The sequence below is a fragment of the Zalophus californianus genome, chromosome 7 (genome assembly GCF_009762305.2).
Source record: "Zalophus californianus isolate mZalCal1 chromosome 7, mZalCal1.pri.v2, whole genome shotgun sequence".
In the NCBI taxonomy this organism is placed as follows: Eukaryota; Metazoa; Chordata; class Mammalia; order Carnivora; family Otariidae; genus Zalophus; species Zalophus californianus.
The window spans coordinates 106,669,066-106,684,899 of NC_045601.1; the positions used below are offsets into that span (position 1 = coordinate 106,669,066).

General features: G+C 49.3%; 2 protein-coding genes across 6 annotated transcripts in view; one reads left to right on the forward strand and one right to left on the reverse strand.

The window, feature by feature from the left end:
• Window positions 1-4,889, reverse strand: part of TMEM63B (transmembrane protein 63B) — a 25,850-nt gene extending 20,961 nt beyond the window's left edge. For all 3 annotated transcript variants that reach the window (XM_027602292.2, XM_027602293.2, XM_027602291.2), the window contains exons 1-2: window positions 3,550-4,889; window positions 2,968-3,088 (exon numbers count right to left, since the gene is read on the reverse strand). The gene's annotated coding sequence lies outside the window, so the exon portion shown is untranslated. The remainder of the gene's footprint in view (window positions 1-2,967; window positions 3,089-3,549) is intronic.
• MRPL14 (mitochondrial ribosomal protein L14) lies at window positions 3,180-15,435 on the forward strand. 3 transcript variants are annotated; one of them, XM_027602295.1, is made up of 4 exons: window positions 3,202-3,309; window positions 4,932-5,083; window positions 12,906-12,984; window positions 14,955-15,435. In XM_027602295.1, exons 3-4 carry the CDS (start codon window positions 12,914-12,916, stop codon window positions 15,319-15,321), a joined length of 438 nt encoding a protein of 145 aa, XP_027458096.1. In that variant the 5' UTR covers window positions 3,202-3,309; window positions 4,932-5,083; window positions 12,906-12,913; the 3' UTR covers window positions 15,322-15,435. The 3 variants fall into 3 exon arrangements, with proteins under 3 accessions (XP_027458095.1, XP_027458096.1, XP_027458097.1); XM_027602294.1 differs by lacking the exon at window positions 4,932-5,083 and having other exon boundaries at window positions 3,180-3,309; XM_027602296.1 differs by lacking the exons at window positions 4,932-5,083; window positions 12,906-12,984 and having other exon boundaries at window positions 3,212-3,309.
• Window positions 15,436-15,834: the final 399 nt, after the last annotated feature.

Here is a 15,834-nt window from a genome sequence, read left to right on the forward strand (position 1 = left end):
ATCTAAAGGTTGTTATTTTACCATTAAGAAGTGGCAGGGGTGGGGGAGTTATCAGGTAAAAAGTTTTTTTCTTCCAGAGTCACTTGGGAAGATTTCTTCGTTTAGGGCCTGGGCTCCTAGGAAGGCGGTGTGGTCTGAAGAGAGGAGATGATGATGGAGCCCTGCCCTGCTATTATGTAACCCGGGCCTCAGTCTTCTAAATTGTAGCAAAGAGGTATTAATATCCTTGCTCCACCCCTCCCAACTTCACAGGGACCGGCAAAAAAGTATCCACGCGTGAGGATAAAAGCACTAGGAGGGCGCCTGGGTGGCTCAGTTGGTTAAGTGACTGCCTTCGGCTCAGGTCATGATCCTGGAGTCCTGGGATCGAGTCCCGCATCGGGCTCCCTGCTCGGCAGGGAGTCTGCTTCTCCCTCTGACCCTCCCCCCATCTCATGTGCTCTCTCTCTCTCATTCTCTCTCTCTCTCAAATAAATAAATAAAAATCTTTAAAAAAAAAAAGCACTAGGAAAAGAATGCATTATCAAATACTAATTTTACTCTGATTTTGTGCCAGGCACCGTTCTAAGCGCTTTACACATGTTAACTTATTTACTCGCCATCCAGACCCTGAGAAGACACTGAGGTGCAGAGAGGGTACATAACTTGCCCAATGTCACACAGCCAGACTGTCATAAATCCAGATATGGACCCACGTAGCCTGGCTTAAGTATATGCTCTTGACCACTGCATTTTGCTGCCCTGGCCCACAGAGGAGCCGCTTCCACCGAGGGCCTGGGAGTTGGGGGCTGGGGGCTGCCTGCTACAATTCTGGAGAAATGCCACATCCTATTGGTGTTTGCCCTCCTTTTTGCCTGTAGCTGCCAGACCCTCCACTCAGACCCTGGGCTTGTGATTTCAGATTCTGGGAGAAGTGTAGAGGCCAGGTGACAGAGCCTGGGGGTTAAAAGCTCAGGCTCTAGGATGAGACAGATCTGGCTTCTGACCTGGGCAAATTTACTTCACCACACTGGGCCTCAGTTTCTTCATCTGAAAATGGGAATAATCATCCAGTTGTGTGGTTGTTTTGAGAACTAAACAAGATGACTTATGTAAAAGCTCTTAAGAGAGTTCAAGGCACGTGATGGATTCTAAAAAAATTAGCTACTGTTATTAATAAAGTCTGGCATAAAAGGGTTGGTTTAGTGGAGGAAACTGGTAAAAATAAAAATAAAGGAAAACACACTTTAATGATAGAGCCCCTCAGTCAGGATGGGCTTCTTGTTTAGACCCAAGGGCTTATATGGCATTTGGGACTCTGCCACTAAGTGGCAGGGAGTGTCCCCAAACTCTTCAAATATACCCAATCCATTTGTAGCAGGCCGGAAAGGTGGCGGTATGGGAGGGTGATGCTATGCCAGGATGGGTCAGAAGTTCAGAGAAAAGAACCTATTATTGATCAACAACCAGGCAGGGTGCCAGGCTCTTTATCTGTGTTATCTAGTTGATCCCCATGATAACTGTAAGGAGGTGGTAGTAAACACACTTTTAAATTAAAACTAAGGTTCAGACAGGTTAAGTAACTTGTCAAGGTCACACAGCTAAACAATGGCAGAGTTGGAATTTGAACTGAGGTCTCTAAGATGCTGTTATAATTGGAGAGAACTTGTAGGATGTCCAAAAGGGGATTAGCCACTCCAGCTACCTTTAGCTGCCCACCACCTGCCTTCTGCCTTGCCACATCCCCACCCACCCACCCATAGGCCAAGACTGAGTTGGGTGAGCCAACAGCAGGTCCTAGCATGTGCCACCTGGAGCAAGCCAGGGCCTGGACCCTCTGGTGCCCTGGAGGACAGTCATGCTGCCAGCATACCAGGGCTGGAAGCCTGGTTAGACACTCCCACTCCTCTCCTCACAAGCTCCTGGGGGACAAGACCGAGGGTCCATCCTTAAGAGGCGTTGGGCACAGCCTCATTCTTCCTGGGCCGACCCAGGGCTAGAGTGGTACTGGGTAGAGAAGCTGGGACTCTCCTGCCCCGCAGGGAAGTGGAGTGCTGAGCGGCCAGACCTCCCCCCAGAGGACCCAGGCAGGTGGCAGCACAGAGCCCCAAGGGCAGCGGGCCCCTCTGACCTCTCCTCTCCACTTCCAAGCGACCTTCTCTTCTGAGGAACAAGACGCCAAATCTTTGGGATTGTCCTCCCTAGACAGTCAAGAAGGCCAGGAGGGACAAAGCGCGCCCCCTCCCCCCAACAGGGCCTTTGCCCCACTCCTGGTTCCGTGTCTGAATCCTCTCCCCACCGCACCCTCCAACGCAGGCCCGGGCGGCTCATGAATGAACTGCACTGTGTGGGGCGCAAGGAGAGGACACGCTCCCGGGGCCAGTCGCCTCCCCATGCCGCGACCAGTCCCCAGACGGGCCGGGGGCAGCGGCCAGCTTCATGCCAGCACCCGCGAACCCTGCCCTTGTCCGAGCCCGAACCCCGGCCCCCGGTCGGCTTCTGGGGTACTCAGCCCCAGAAACAGGAGACAAGATAAAAGAGACCGAGGGCACTGGACTTAGCGACCCTGGAATCCAAAACTCGGGGGCGGGGGCGGCAGGTTCCCCACAGCGGCGGCGGGCTGATGGGGGCGCAGCTGGAACCCTGAGGGGCGCGCGGGGGACGCGCACCTGGACCGGGCAGGTGGCAGAAGAGTGGCGCTGGGGGGCCGGGGGCGGGGGTCCCACCCCTCGGGATCTCCCCAGGGGTGGGGACAGACGGCGGGGCACATCTGGACCCTCGGCAGGGTTCGGAGGACTCGCATTTGGCTCAAGATGGTGCGGGGTTGGGGGCAGCGCGCGGCACCACTAGGTCCCGCGGGCCCGGGCACCTCTGGGTCCCGCAAGAGGTTGAAGGGAGGGGACACGCAGCTGAGTCCAGGTTTTTCTTTGGGTGGTGGTAGGATCCTCAAAGAAAAGAGAAGGGGCTGGGGAAGGGTCGCGTACTCACCCCCAGGCGCAGACTCGGCTCCGGCTCGGAGCCCCGGGTTGGGGCGGGGCGGGGCTGGGGGAGGGGGAGGGGGAGTCGCTGGGCGGCTCGAGCTCCGGGCTCCTGCGGCGGCCGCGGCAGTCTGGGGGAGGGGGAACGAAAGGAGGGAGGGGGATGAGGAGGGGGCGGGGCCGCGCAGGTCCCACCCCCCACGCCAGCACACGCAAGGCGCGCGCGCACTCTCAGACCGCCGCTCTCCCGGCTGGGTAGGGCGCGCAGGCGCAGTGGAGCGGCCGCGTGGGGGGCAGAAGGCGGCGCTGGGCCAGAGAGACCGGCGAGAGATATTCCCGGGCGGCGAGAGCGGTATGGCAGGGTGGCTGGGGGGAATGGGCGTCAAGCTCCTAACTTTTTATCCGCTGTCTTCCTTCCCTGCAGTAGGGAAGGCGCACTCACCGGGGTGGGTGGGGAGAAGCTGGAGTGGGAGGTTAGTGGGCCCCTTGGGGGCAGAGGGGCGGCCTCTGACCCCTCCCCTCCCCTCCCAGTCCCCAGGGGCGGCGGGGACCCCAGTGGTCCCTGCACCCCGCGACCCCCTCCTGCGCTCACCTGCCTTCGCAGAGATGTGGGGCCGGCCTGGGGAGCGGTGGGTTGCGGTACAGCCTTTGCGAGGTGGCCTCAGCCGGTCACCCTGCCGCGGCTCCTCGAGTTTGTCTTACTTCTCTCGTCTTCCCTTCCCTTTCCCAGCCTGGGTCTTCAAATAACTTGGTGACTCGTTTGCCAGGCGTTTCTGTGGTGTGGAGAGTGAGTCCACTGCTTTCTGTCATGCCAGTGAGTGGCTTCCCCGGCTCCAGGGGGTTCCCAGGTTTCTCATTTCACCAGAGGCTGCATCAGCCAGGACTAAGACTGGAAAAATGGAAAGGGAGGGAAAGAGAGAGAGAGACGTGTGTGTGCATACTCCTGTATAGCATCCACACAGATCACAAAGGCATGCAGAGTACCAACTTATTCATTGAATTTTGGGTTCCTGGAAGGCTCTCTTCAGGCTTGAAGAGGGTTGGTCTGGGGACAAAAAGGAAGTATTGCTTTCCATAGTGGGCAGAAAATGAATTTTGCCATCCTAAAAGATTGAATGGACTGAATTTATAAAGAGGGTAACAAAAGGGCATATGGGTGGAGTACCCTTGGGTAAGTTGGGAAAAGCTGGGATGCTGGGATATTGGGAGCTACTTAAACCCTGGCTGCTGGACAGAGGAAGGTACTGCCTACCTGGTTGTGCCCGGTTCTTGTGATTGGTCATTGTCTCTGCTGTCTGCTGGCCTTTTAAAGGGTTCATTAGTAGTTTTTGGAATGCAACTGTGAGGTTTGATTTATTGCAGTTCAAACTGAACTCCCATTCAAACTGAGTCCCATTGGTTAGCTGGAATCCAGTTTAGTGGATCTTGGCCATCATTTAAAAAAAAAAGATAAGCAGAGTGCATTGTACTTAGTAAGACCAAGTATTGTTTCTTGATGCTTGCTTTAGGTATACGTATGTGAACGTGTTAGGTCTTATACCATGTGTGTTTTTTGTGTGTCACAGAAAACTTCGAAATGCATTGGTCTTCTGTATCCTCCTGTTTGCCTTCTTGCCTTCCTCAGTCTGAGTGTTCAGTCATTTAAAATTGTATACAAGGACTCAGCACACTGGGAACATACAATAACGAACAGAGTGTGTCTCTCTTTTTTTTTTTTAGGGGAGGTACTGCCCAAGAATAGAGACAGTTTACTCTTCACTCATGGAAATACAGAGAATTGAAGAACAAGCATTTTGTTGGACAAGGAAGTGGGTTGGCTTAGGATAGAAAGGAGAATGGGGTGAAATTGTCTTTGGTAGACTCCTTGGTGGGAAGAATCGTTGTAGATTTGGATTGTGGGCGTTGTTTTGGGTAGGAGCAAGCAGTTGAGATGAACAAGGATCTGCCCTGTTTTTTTGTTTTTATTTTTCTTAGATGGAATTGTCCATTCAACCCTTAGAGCTTCTTGGATGTATATTTACTATGGAACTTTTCGCATATTGTGTTGATTTTGTGGTTGTAAAGCTGGTGTGATCCATTGCCAATAGCACTTATAATGGAAGTGGATCTCTGAGGATCACTACAAGGTATTTCTTACGTATTACTATTTTTTAGTCTGAACATCTGGGGGATTCCTGGCCTATTTCTGCCTGTGCCTGATTAAGATTACCACATACTAACAGGCAGAAAGAAGAGGGAACTTTTCAAAAAGCCTGAAATGGGGGCGCCTGGGTGGCTCAGTCGTTGAGCGTCTGCCTTTGGCTCGGGTCGTGGTCCCAGGGTCCTGGGATCGAGCCCCGCATCGGGCTCCCTGCTCAGCAGGAAGCCTGCTTCTCCCTCTCCCACTCCCCCTGCTTGTATTCCCTCTCTAGCTGTCTCTCTGTCAAATAAATAAATAAATAATCTTAAAAAAAAAAAAAGCCTGAAATGATAATTGAATCAAACGCACTATGAAATCCATGAAGAAACAGTGGCCAAAATATTTTATTTTATTTTATTTTTTTTTAAAGATTTTATTTATTTGAGAGAGAGAGAATGAGAGAGAGCACGAGAGGGAAGAGGGTCAGAGGGAGAAGCAGACTCCCTGCTGAGCAGGGAGCCTGATGTGGGACTCGATCCCGGGACTCCAGGATCATGACCTGAGCCGAAGGCGGTCGCTTAACCAACTGAGCCACCCAGGCGCCCCCAAAATATTTTATTATTGCTCCTGATTATCAGGGGTAAAAACCTTGGCATGGAGTCCATTTTTCAGGTGGCACTCTGTTTGGCACTGTACGTGATTATTTAGACTCGCCTCAACATTTAGAAACTTACACGATGTAGGAGTCCTTTTAAGCCTATCTTGTCCGATTTTTGTGTTGGGGGGCCCACATAAAATGGATTTTCCTATTTTTGTTACTTGGATAGTTCTTACGGAAATGGGACTTGGGGCCCCAAAGGTCTCTTTTTGAGGGTCTCAAAAATCAGGTTACAAGTTAGCCTTTATTTTAGAGGCTGATGGTTTGTTTTGGGTTATAGCTCACCCTGGTGCGATTGTACATGTGTATTAGCAACGACAACCAGTTTGTAAGAGCGGACTGATTTAGAGTCCCGCAGTGTTGCTCTGGGTCAGATAATACACTTTTTTGTTAAGAAAGGCACCAGGTAGCTTATTTATTAGTGAAAGACAACTCAGAATGGGAAAGTCCCTCTGTCAAAAACTGAAAATCATTTGTGTCTTTAGAAAAGAGAAGGAGCACTTCGTCGTGTCTACTTTAACCTGTGAAAAACACTTTTAGGAGTGAGGGATCTTTTATTTTTATTTATTTATTTTTAAAGATTTTATTTATTTATTTGAGAGAGAGCATGAGCAGGGGAAGGGACAGAGGGAGAGGGAGAAGCAGACTCCCCACTGAGCAGGGAGCCCGAAGCAGGGCTCAATCCCAGGACCCTGGGATCATGACCTGAGCCGAAGGCAGACGCTTAACTGACTGAGCAACCCAGGTGCCCCAGGAGTGAGGGATCTTTAAAGACACACCCTTGGTGCTGCCCTGAGAATCAGGGAGTGAGGCTCTTCTCCCTGGTCAACATCTGGGAAACAAACTGATTATGCTGCAGACCTGGTCCCTGCTGGTTAGTTCAGAGAGGGATTCCCCACTTGAAGGCAACCCCTTTCGTGGGAAGCCAAAGCATTTTCATTTGCATGCCTCTTTGCTCTTCCCTTGGACCCCTGCTTGACAGAGTTACTGAGGTCCCAGAGAATGGGAGTGGAAGAGATATGCTTTTCATCAGCAGCATCCTGTCTTTGAGTGCAGGTGCTCCCGTAGGATTTTCCTTTTCTCTACTGCCCAACTGACAACTCCATAAACCTGGCTCCTTGCCAGTGGCCCAGTAGAGGTACTAATGGGAAGGAAATGTGTATATGAATAAGTAGACGTTAACTTTGCGTTGTACAGTTTTCCCGAGTTTGACCATACCAAGATTGTTACAGACTTATTTCTGGGACTGTAGGTGTTTGCACACCTGTGAGGTAGGGATGAAGGGGGAGCAAAGCTAGAATAGATAAAATCCACACATTGAAAAACCAATTTGAATAATTGAGAATTGGCATGTATATTAAGGAACCTCTGTTTTAAATACTTTTGTAACAAGGTGGAACATAAGGTAAATAAACAAGCATGGGACAAGAACCCTGGAAACATTTTATCTTTGTGAATCAAATTAAGAAATGGAGTCCTAGCTGGTAGCCTTGGTAGAAAGAGCCCACTGTGCCATGGAGGGAAGCTTTGCTTATTGATAGTGATGCTGTAAAAACTGACACCTTGGCAGGTGAATCAGATCAGCTTCAGCTTTGGTCCTAGGCTGGGCTGGGTGTAGTGCAGATATTTACTGAAAAGACAGGGGCACCTGGGTGGCTCAGTCAGTGAAGCGTCAGACTCTTGGTTTTGGCTCTAGGTCAAGATCTCAGGGTCCTGGGATTGAGCCCCATATGGGGCTCTGCGCTCAGCGGGGAGGAGGTCCTGCTTGAGATTCTCTCCCTCTCCCCCTTCCCCTCACTTTGCACATGTACACTCTCTCTGTAAACAATAAATAAATAAATCTTAAAAAAAAAAGCTTTTTAGGTGGATGGGGCATTGGCTAGATGGGTATTAAAGAGGGCACTTGTGATGAGCACTGGGTGTTGTAAGTGATGAATCATTGAATTCTACTCCAGAAACCTATATTGCACTGTATATTAACTAAGTAAAATTTAATTAAAAAAAAAAGGACAGCTTTTTAATTCCTGAGTTTTACAACAGAGGAGAAGGTGCTTACCCTCTGTGTGGTGTGTTTCTTTCTGTGAAATTTATTAGTGGTTAAAGCAGCCATCTTATTTGGGTAGGGTGCAATAGAAACAGACTTCTGACTTTGGACAGTCAGCAAGTTGCTTAGCATTTTGGACTTTATTTCTTCATCTGCAAAATGGTACTTTATTGAGCCCCCAGAACTATTCAGAACCTTTAGCAGATTCAACCCATGCACACTGTTGCTCTTTGTTATTTGTCTATAGGTTTCTGTTGGGTGCTCATGAAGGGAATCATCCAGGGGTGCCTGGTTGGCTTAGTCAGTAGAACATGCAACTCTTGATCTCGGAGTTGTGAGTTCAAGCCCCACGTTGGGTGTAGAGATTACTTAAAATCTTAAAAAAGAGAAAAAGGGAGTCATCCAACAAAATGATCTATGAAAGTACTTCAAGAATTGTAACACGTTCTACTTGTGTGAGGTTAAAAAAAAACCACAAAACTTCCTAAAAGAGACTAATTGTACAATAAAACAGTAATGAGTTTTTAAGCAACAAGTGAGTACTTACAGGTACAGGAAGGTTGGGGCGACACCTGCAGGAGATGGAAGGGCCTATGTCTGCATGATAGGGTAGAGGGCCAGGGAGTGCCTTTTTTGATTGCTGGAAGCTGATAGGCTTCTGCTTTTCCCTGTTTTAATTAAGAAGGACATTTCTGTCCTTACCCTAGGTGTTTTTCCTTTTTGTGACTGAGCCCTGCATTTGTATGGCGTTTCTTTTTAGTTACTGACAATGTGCTTAGAACATGCCTTTGTGATTGTGCTGAACTTTTGATGTTTTTTTTTTTTTTTGGTTTGTTTCTTTGGAGCCCATCCTCTTGAGAGGCCTTTAAAATGTGCATAACAGGGGCGTCTGGGTGGCTCAGTCGTTGTCTGCCTTCAAACCCCCACATCGGGCTCCCTGCTCTGCACGAAGCCTGCTTCTCCCTCTCCCACTTCCCCTGCTTGTGTTCCCTCTCTTGCTGTCTCTCTCTCTCTCTGTCAAATAAATAAATATAATCTTAAAAAAAAATAAAACGTGCATAACACCTCAGGCACTTAAAGATGGAAATAGTTTAGGTGGAAACAATGAATACATATGATACTAAGTATACCATTTTGCTGTTCCTTGCTCAAGTAGTGGTATATTCCTGCTTTCTACAAAGCACCAGAGGTATAGACTTTGCTTTTCCAGGTCAGTCTCTGTGCATTAAAATTCATTAAACACGAGTTCCCTGTGTCTAGGAGGCTTTCCCAAGTCACTAGGAGCCTGAGTGGAGGACACAGGAAAGACCACCAACCCCCCGGCTTGGAGCCTCTTTGGAGCTGGGGCATGAATTGCAATTGCAGATTGAATTGTATTCACTTAACAGATACTTAGTAAACTCCATTCATGTGTATTGCACTGAGTCCTCTGAGTGTGCAGCAATGAGCAGTGCAGGCCTGGTCCCTGCCCTCACTGAGTGTATTTCCAAGGGGACCTATAAAGTGATGTCAAGTAAAAAGCTCACCTATGTGTCCCTGAAACTTACAGGGCCTGCAAAGTCTATACCTCTGGTGCTTTGTAGAAAGCAGGAATATACCACTACTTGAGCAAGGAACAGCAAAATGGTATACAGAAGGAGAGATCTTAAAGCTAAACCAGGATGGAAAATGAGTACAATTCTTGGATTGTATTAAGTAATCTCTTTCATTCCCTCCCTCCCTCCCCTCTCTTTCCTTCTCTTGCTTCCCCTTCCCCCTTTCCCTCTGCGGAGAGGTTGTGATTCATACTATAAACCCGGAGGGCAGTACTTGGTGCTGACCAGGAAGTGGCATGAAAAGCCATCTCTGGCACTGGAGTCTCCAGAGTACCTGGCCTCTGAGTGAGAGTGTTGTGGAGGAGGAAATATCTTTGGGTTAGTTTCCTGTGCAAACACAAGACTCAGAATGACATTGCTTGTGAAACAAAGCATTATATATATAGACTGCTCCAAAGTGAATCAGGGCCTGTGTCTGCTGATGGATTTATGCTGGGAAATAACATCAAGGTCAGTTGGAGTTGCTTTGAAGTAAATTGCTGCCTCCATTACTCTGGCCTGATCCAAACCAGTTATTTAGTGGTGGGATGAGGTGATTTTCCACAATGGGTACTGTAGGCACCAGGCCCAAGAGATGATTCCAGGGGCTTGTAAACCTGGCATGGGCTAATCCTCCCATGACCGGCACAGTGGCTCTCCTAAAGCATGTTTGCATGTGATGTCCTGGCTCCTGATACACAGATACGAGCTCTGCATCATCTGGTTTTCCTTCTGTGTAGAGCCACGGGTGAGGGGAATCTGTTCTTCTGTTGGCTATCTCATTTATTTTATTCAACAAATATTCTTTGCATTCCTATTCTTTCAATACCTGCTGGGGTCTTTTGCTGGGGTGGGAGTGGAGGGGACCACAGATTTTTTTTTTTTTTAAGAAATAAGGGACATGGGATGCCTGGGTGGCTCAGTTGATTAAGCATCTGCCTTCAACTCAGGTCATGACCCCAGGGTCCTGGGATCAAGCCCCTCATCAGGCTCCTTGCTCAGCAGGGAGCCTGCTGCTCCCCCTGCTCGTGCTCTCTCTCTTTCTCTGTCAAATAAATAAAATCTTAAAAAAAAAAAGAAAGAAAGAAGGGACATGTATATAGTAAGTGAATATATTTGATTCTTTTGTGCTTTTATGTTCATGGGAATGCTTACTGCTGTCCATTTGATGTCTTAAGTCCTTTGGGTGTGGAGGTCACCATCAGATCCACTAAAGAGCTAGTGAAAAGTCTGGATTGGATTGGACCTCGTCTTGTGAAAATGGAAGTACCCCCTGGAGATGTGAATGTATTACTCCTGTGTCTGAGGGCGGTACACATAATCCTCGTGATCTGAGTCTCTATGATCTCTGAATTCTGGTGTGAGTTCAGGTGCCATGTTACCAAGACCTCTGGCTCCTGAGTTTTGGAGAATGAATAGCTAGAACTAGAATGTGAAGGGTTATCAGCCTTATCTGAAGACAAGTATCCAAATGCATGTAGTTGCCTGAGTTTGGACGGTGAACGTTGGAGCTGTGAGAGCTCCTCTGGCACGGGATCCCCAGATGTCCTCAGTGTGCAGGAGCGGGTAGCAAGTGATGCTGCAGTTTTGCACGAGGCTTACTGGGGGAGATGTGTTTGGTGCTGGCTCAGATTTAGCCAGGCAGAGACGGGCATAGGTTGTGGGGGTGGCTTGTGAACGAAGCACGGAGAGGAGGTTTAGGTTTGGGTTTGTGCCCAGGCTGCCCAGCAGATTTTAGAGAGGTGCCTTGAATTGTGGGTTTGTTGTACCCAAGTCAGGAAAGTTCTGGGAAGCCCCCAGCACTTCGGCAGTCCTTGGCTAACGTAAGTGTTATTGAAGAAGAGGTGCAGTGTGGAGAGGCAGGGTGTTGCAGTTCTCAGGAGAGGGAATGTGGGTGGGTGGTGCTGGGCTAATCTTGAGGGTTCTGTGGAGGAGCTGCGGAGCCTCTTTTCTCCCCAGGAATGAGAAAAAGGGCCCACCAGCGTCAGATGGGAAAACTTGGCCGAGATCAGAGGTCACTGCAGCCTGGACCAGACGGACTGCTTTTCAGAGCCTTTTTTTTTTTTAGATTTTATTTTATTTTTTGAGAGAGAGAGACAGCAAGAGAGGGAGCACAAGCAGGGGGAGTGGGAGAGGGAGAAGCAGGCTCCCTGTGGAGCAGGGAGCCTGACGTGGGGCTCGATCCCAGGACCCTGGGATCATGACCTGAGCCGAAGGCAGACGCTTAACGACTGAACCACCCAGGCGCCCTGGAAAAATACTAATATTTAAAGTTAAATCATGTTAGCTGTTGAGTAAGAGCATGGGTTCAGGAAGCTCTTGGCTGTGACCGTGGGCAAATTCTTTCACCTCGCCGGTTAGAGAATTACTCCTCATGTGTAAAATGAGGCTAACACTAAGGCCCATTTTGGAGAGGTTTTTGTGAGGCTTAAATGAGATGGTACCATAAGGTACTTGTCTGGTCTTTCTCAGCAGATTTCTCCATGAGGCTCTCTGCAGCCACACACGGGGCTAGAACAGGGGTGTCTTGCAGCTGGCATTGCCCCCTGGCTGTAGGGTTTTCTTTTCTTTTTCTTTTTTTTTTTTAAAGATTTTATTTATTTGAGAGAGAGAGAATGAGAGATAGAGAGCATGAGAGGGAAGAGGGTCAGAGGGAGAAGCAGACTCCCTGCTGAGCAGGGAGCCCGATGCGGGACTCAAGCCCGGGACTCCAGGATCATGACCTGAGCCGAAGGCAGTTGCTTAACCAACTGAGCCACCCAGGCGCCCGGCTGTAGGGTTTTCTTCAGCATGCCCCTAAGTGATTGATGCCTGGGTGTTGTGGGCCACTGGGGTTGCCATATTTGTTGGTGCTAGCGAGCCACAGGGTTGGGGTTCTGTAAGTTGGAGGCCCTGGTGTTGGGTCAGTGTTTGTTCTTATATCTTAAACTTGCTCTTCCAAATTCCGCTTTCAGCTGTGGTGGGGGGCAGGTAGTTTTTCTGTGTTATATTGTTGTTGGGGAGACTGACCCAAATAGAGGCTTTGGTCAGTGGCTTGGCAGGAGCACCCTTTGGCTCTACTTGGCTAGCCCTCAGCTACCCAGGTGTTCTGGCGCTTATATTTGGGGAAAGGTGACATGGTGACAAGACAATGCGGCAGTTGCTCAGGTAGTCTTCCTGCAGAGGGTAGAAGCTCTGGTTTCAGGAGGCATGCCAGGCTTTCCTCTCTGGAGGACTTGGGGAGGGGTCACTGGTTGGGTGTGTACAAGAGGATTCCTGCTTTCTTCCGGCCTGTGGAAATGATTCAAGCAGGAAGGCATCCTCTGTGCTCTTGTATTATAGCAAGAACTGCTCTGGGCCATCCAGCTCTCTGACCCCAGTTAGAATATGAATCAGCAAAACTGTAGCTGGAGTTCCATCTAATCATCTGCGTATCTTTTAACCACTGAGATTTATATTTAGTGACTAATGTTTTTATGCTAGAAGTACCATCTCCCACACAAGTCCCCAGCAGGCTGGCTGTGAGTAAGGACACTGACTTAGAAATAAACCCTTTCCCCCTCTTTTCCTGCAGGATTTGCCATGGCTTTCTGTGCTGGGCTCTGGGGCTCCTTCACCCATGCAAGCCGAGCGCTCAGCCAGCGCAGTTTCAGGTAACTTTCCCATTCGGCTCTTAGAGCTGTGTCTCTGAGTGAGCCTCCCATCAGGGCTGGGTGTTATGCGACTAGAAAGGGAGTGGGAACTCACAGAGGTGGGCCTGGCGTCTGGGAAAGCTAAACGGGCCAGAGCAGCTGGGGTTTGGCTGGGTTGGGTAAGAGGATTGGTTAAGGACGCGACCTTGCTGTTGGAGGTGGGGTAGGGAATGGTCGACAGTAGAGGAAACTTCAGTCCTTGCCGGATTCTTGCAGTGACTACAACATCTCTCTGACCCTGTCATTCCCCCAGTGCATGAAAACCTCTTTTAAAAACAGAATCTCTTTTTAAAATGTTACATGCGTATTACCAAAACTCAGGCATGGTAGAAGTGTGACAGCTTTACCTCCTTTTAGATGCTAAGCCAGGACACAGAGCACGGGGTGCATTATTGTTGGCAGACATGCCTCCTGGCCCCATTCGTGCACTCACTCCCGGGCATTTACTGAGCACTGCGCCTAGGGTTGCTCATAGATGAATAAGAATCGCTTCCTGTCCTCAAAGCGTCTTCACAGTTGGCCACAGGAGCAAGCTTGGAAACAAATAACTCAGAGGAGATGTGACCAGTATAATAACGGGTTTGTACGGTGCTTTGGATGGCTTGAGACGGGCTGCTAACGGAGGAGGGGGAAGGGGGCACAGAGGCAGCCTTCGCAGAAGGGAAGTGGGAGCAGGCCCCGGCCGGGGCTCCAGGGGGGTGGTCAGTGGTAAGAGATTGTGGCCCTTGGATGGCAGGTAAGTGGGGGCCAGGTTGTCAACAGTGTAGACAGTGCTAGACCACTGAACAGTTCTAAGGGGAGTGTTCTCAGCTTTATGTTCTAAAAGAGAGCCCCTGGCTGGCACACGGAACCACACGGAACCAGTTTGGACACTAATGTAACAATCTTGGTGTAAGAGAGAAAGCTGCCAAACTGAGGAAGTGTTGGTTGGGGTGGAGGGAGAAGACAGAGGGGCTTCATGGCTAGTATGAATAGGACTTGGCAGCCAGGGTGCTGATGGAGAGAGAGGTTTGCAGCATGGGAGCTGGAGGAGCCCTTATCTAAGTAGGAACTGCAGCAGCACGGGGAGGTGTGCGAGGGGAGATGATGAGGTCAGTGTGGGACCTAGTGAGTCTGCAGAATCAGTGGGGCGTGGGGGGGGGCGGGGGGGCTTAGAGTGGAAGTGCAGGGCTAGAATACAGGAGGGAAGTGAGGCCGGAGATGGAATTTACTAGTTGGAAGCAAAGGGAATCAATAAAATTGCCCCAGAGTAGTCATGTGGAATGCGAGGGGAGAGCCTAGGGTTACCCTGGAGAATGTAGCACTTAAGGTGCTGGCATCAGAAAGATAGAAATCCCACTGTTATCAGACGCTTAATAATAGCTTATCTGCCTTTAATAGGTACACTTTAAAAAAAATTCCATTCTAGTGGGGAAAAATGCACTGAGACAAAAGATCGTTACCTTGACTTATTTCTGGTTTCTTCTTTTATGTCAGGGGACTCCCTTAGCAGACCTACTCACTCATATCGTCTGGCTCCCAGCAACACATAGATGGGAAGTTTGGGAATCTGTATTCTGGCGGAGCAGGTTTTACAGGCTAGGCAATGGGTGAGGCCTGGCCCATAAAATAGTCCCTTAATCCTCAGAGTTCTTTTGGATACCAAAGGCTTTCAGTTAGGCTGCCATGAAGTTCGTTGTAACAGAAAATTGGGTTCTATTTAAAACCCCTCCAAATCGAGATGTTGACCCAGCCGCAGAAGCTTATGACTGTGAAGAAACTGTCTTGGGCTCAGAGAAGTCTTCACAAGCACTTGACTTTCTGTCAGGGCCCTGGGTTTTGCTCTGTTCATTGCGTTGTTGATAACGTGATCTCTCCCAGGCCTTGTCCTCAGAGGCCTCTGCACCCTGACCAGGAGAGATACAGACCTCAGACTTTTTTTCTTTCCCCAGCACCACCAGGAGCCTCAGTGCAATTCAGAAGATGACGCGGGTTCGTGTGGTGGACAACAGTGCCCTGGGGAATACCCCATACCATCGCCCTCCTCGTTGCATCCACGTCTATAACAAGAACGGGGTGGGCAAGGTGGGCGACCGGATACTGCTGGCCATCAAGGGACAGAAGAAAAAGGCACTCATTGTGGGGCATCGCATGCCCGGTCCCCGGATGACCCCCAGGTTTGACTCCAACAATGTGGTCCTCATTGAGGACAATGGGAACCCTGTGGGGACCCGAATTAAGACACCCATCCCCACCAGCCTACGCCAGAGGGAAGGTGAATTTTCCAAGGTCCTGGCCATTGCTCAGAACTTTGTGTGAGCAGGGCTCGGGCCGCTGGCTGCGGTGGGACTCATGAGAGGGAACTCGGGGCCCCATGGCTGGGGAACAGTGTCCTGTGAAAAAATAAATCTTTTCATGTATGTTTCCTCCTGAGCTTTTTGGGATGTGGTCATGAGGTAAGTTGGCACCGAAGCAGTTAAAAGGTGGCCTAGCCTTTCTGGTCACATGATGGCATGAGGTAGCCTATGAGCCCATCCAGGATTATCAAGCTCTGGAAAATGGAGGTACAAACCAAATGCCAATTCATAAATGTACAGTTGGACTCTGTCACTTTCTTACCAGGCAAGCTTTTTTATTTTTTATTTTAATTTTTTTTTTTGCCATTCAGGGTATTTCTCTTTCTGTGTTGGAGGGCTCGAGATATTAAATGGTTATGAAGATTGCAGGTTAGCATGAATAAGGACAGAGGGACTTGTTCCGTCTAGTGGAACATTGCATTCAGGCTTCACTGGAACCCAGGCAGTGATCCTTTCTCTACTGTGGGGGTACCCT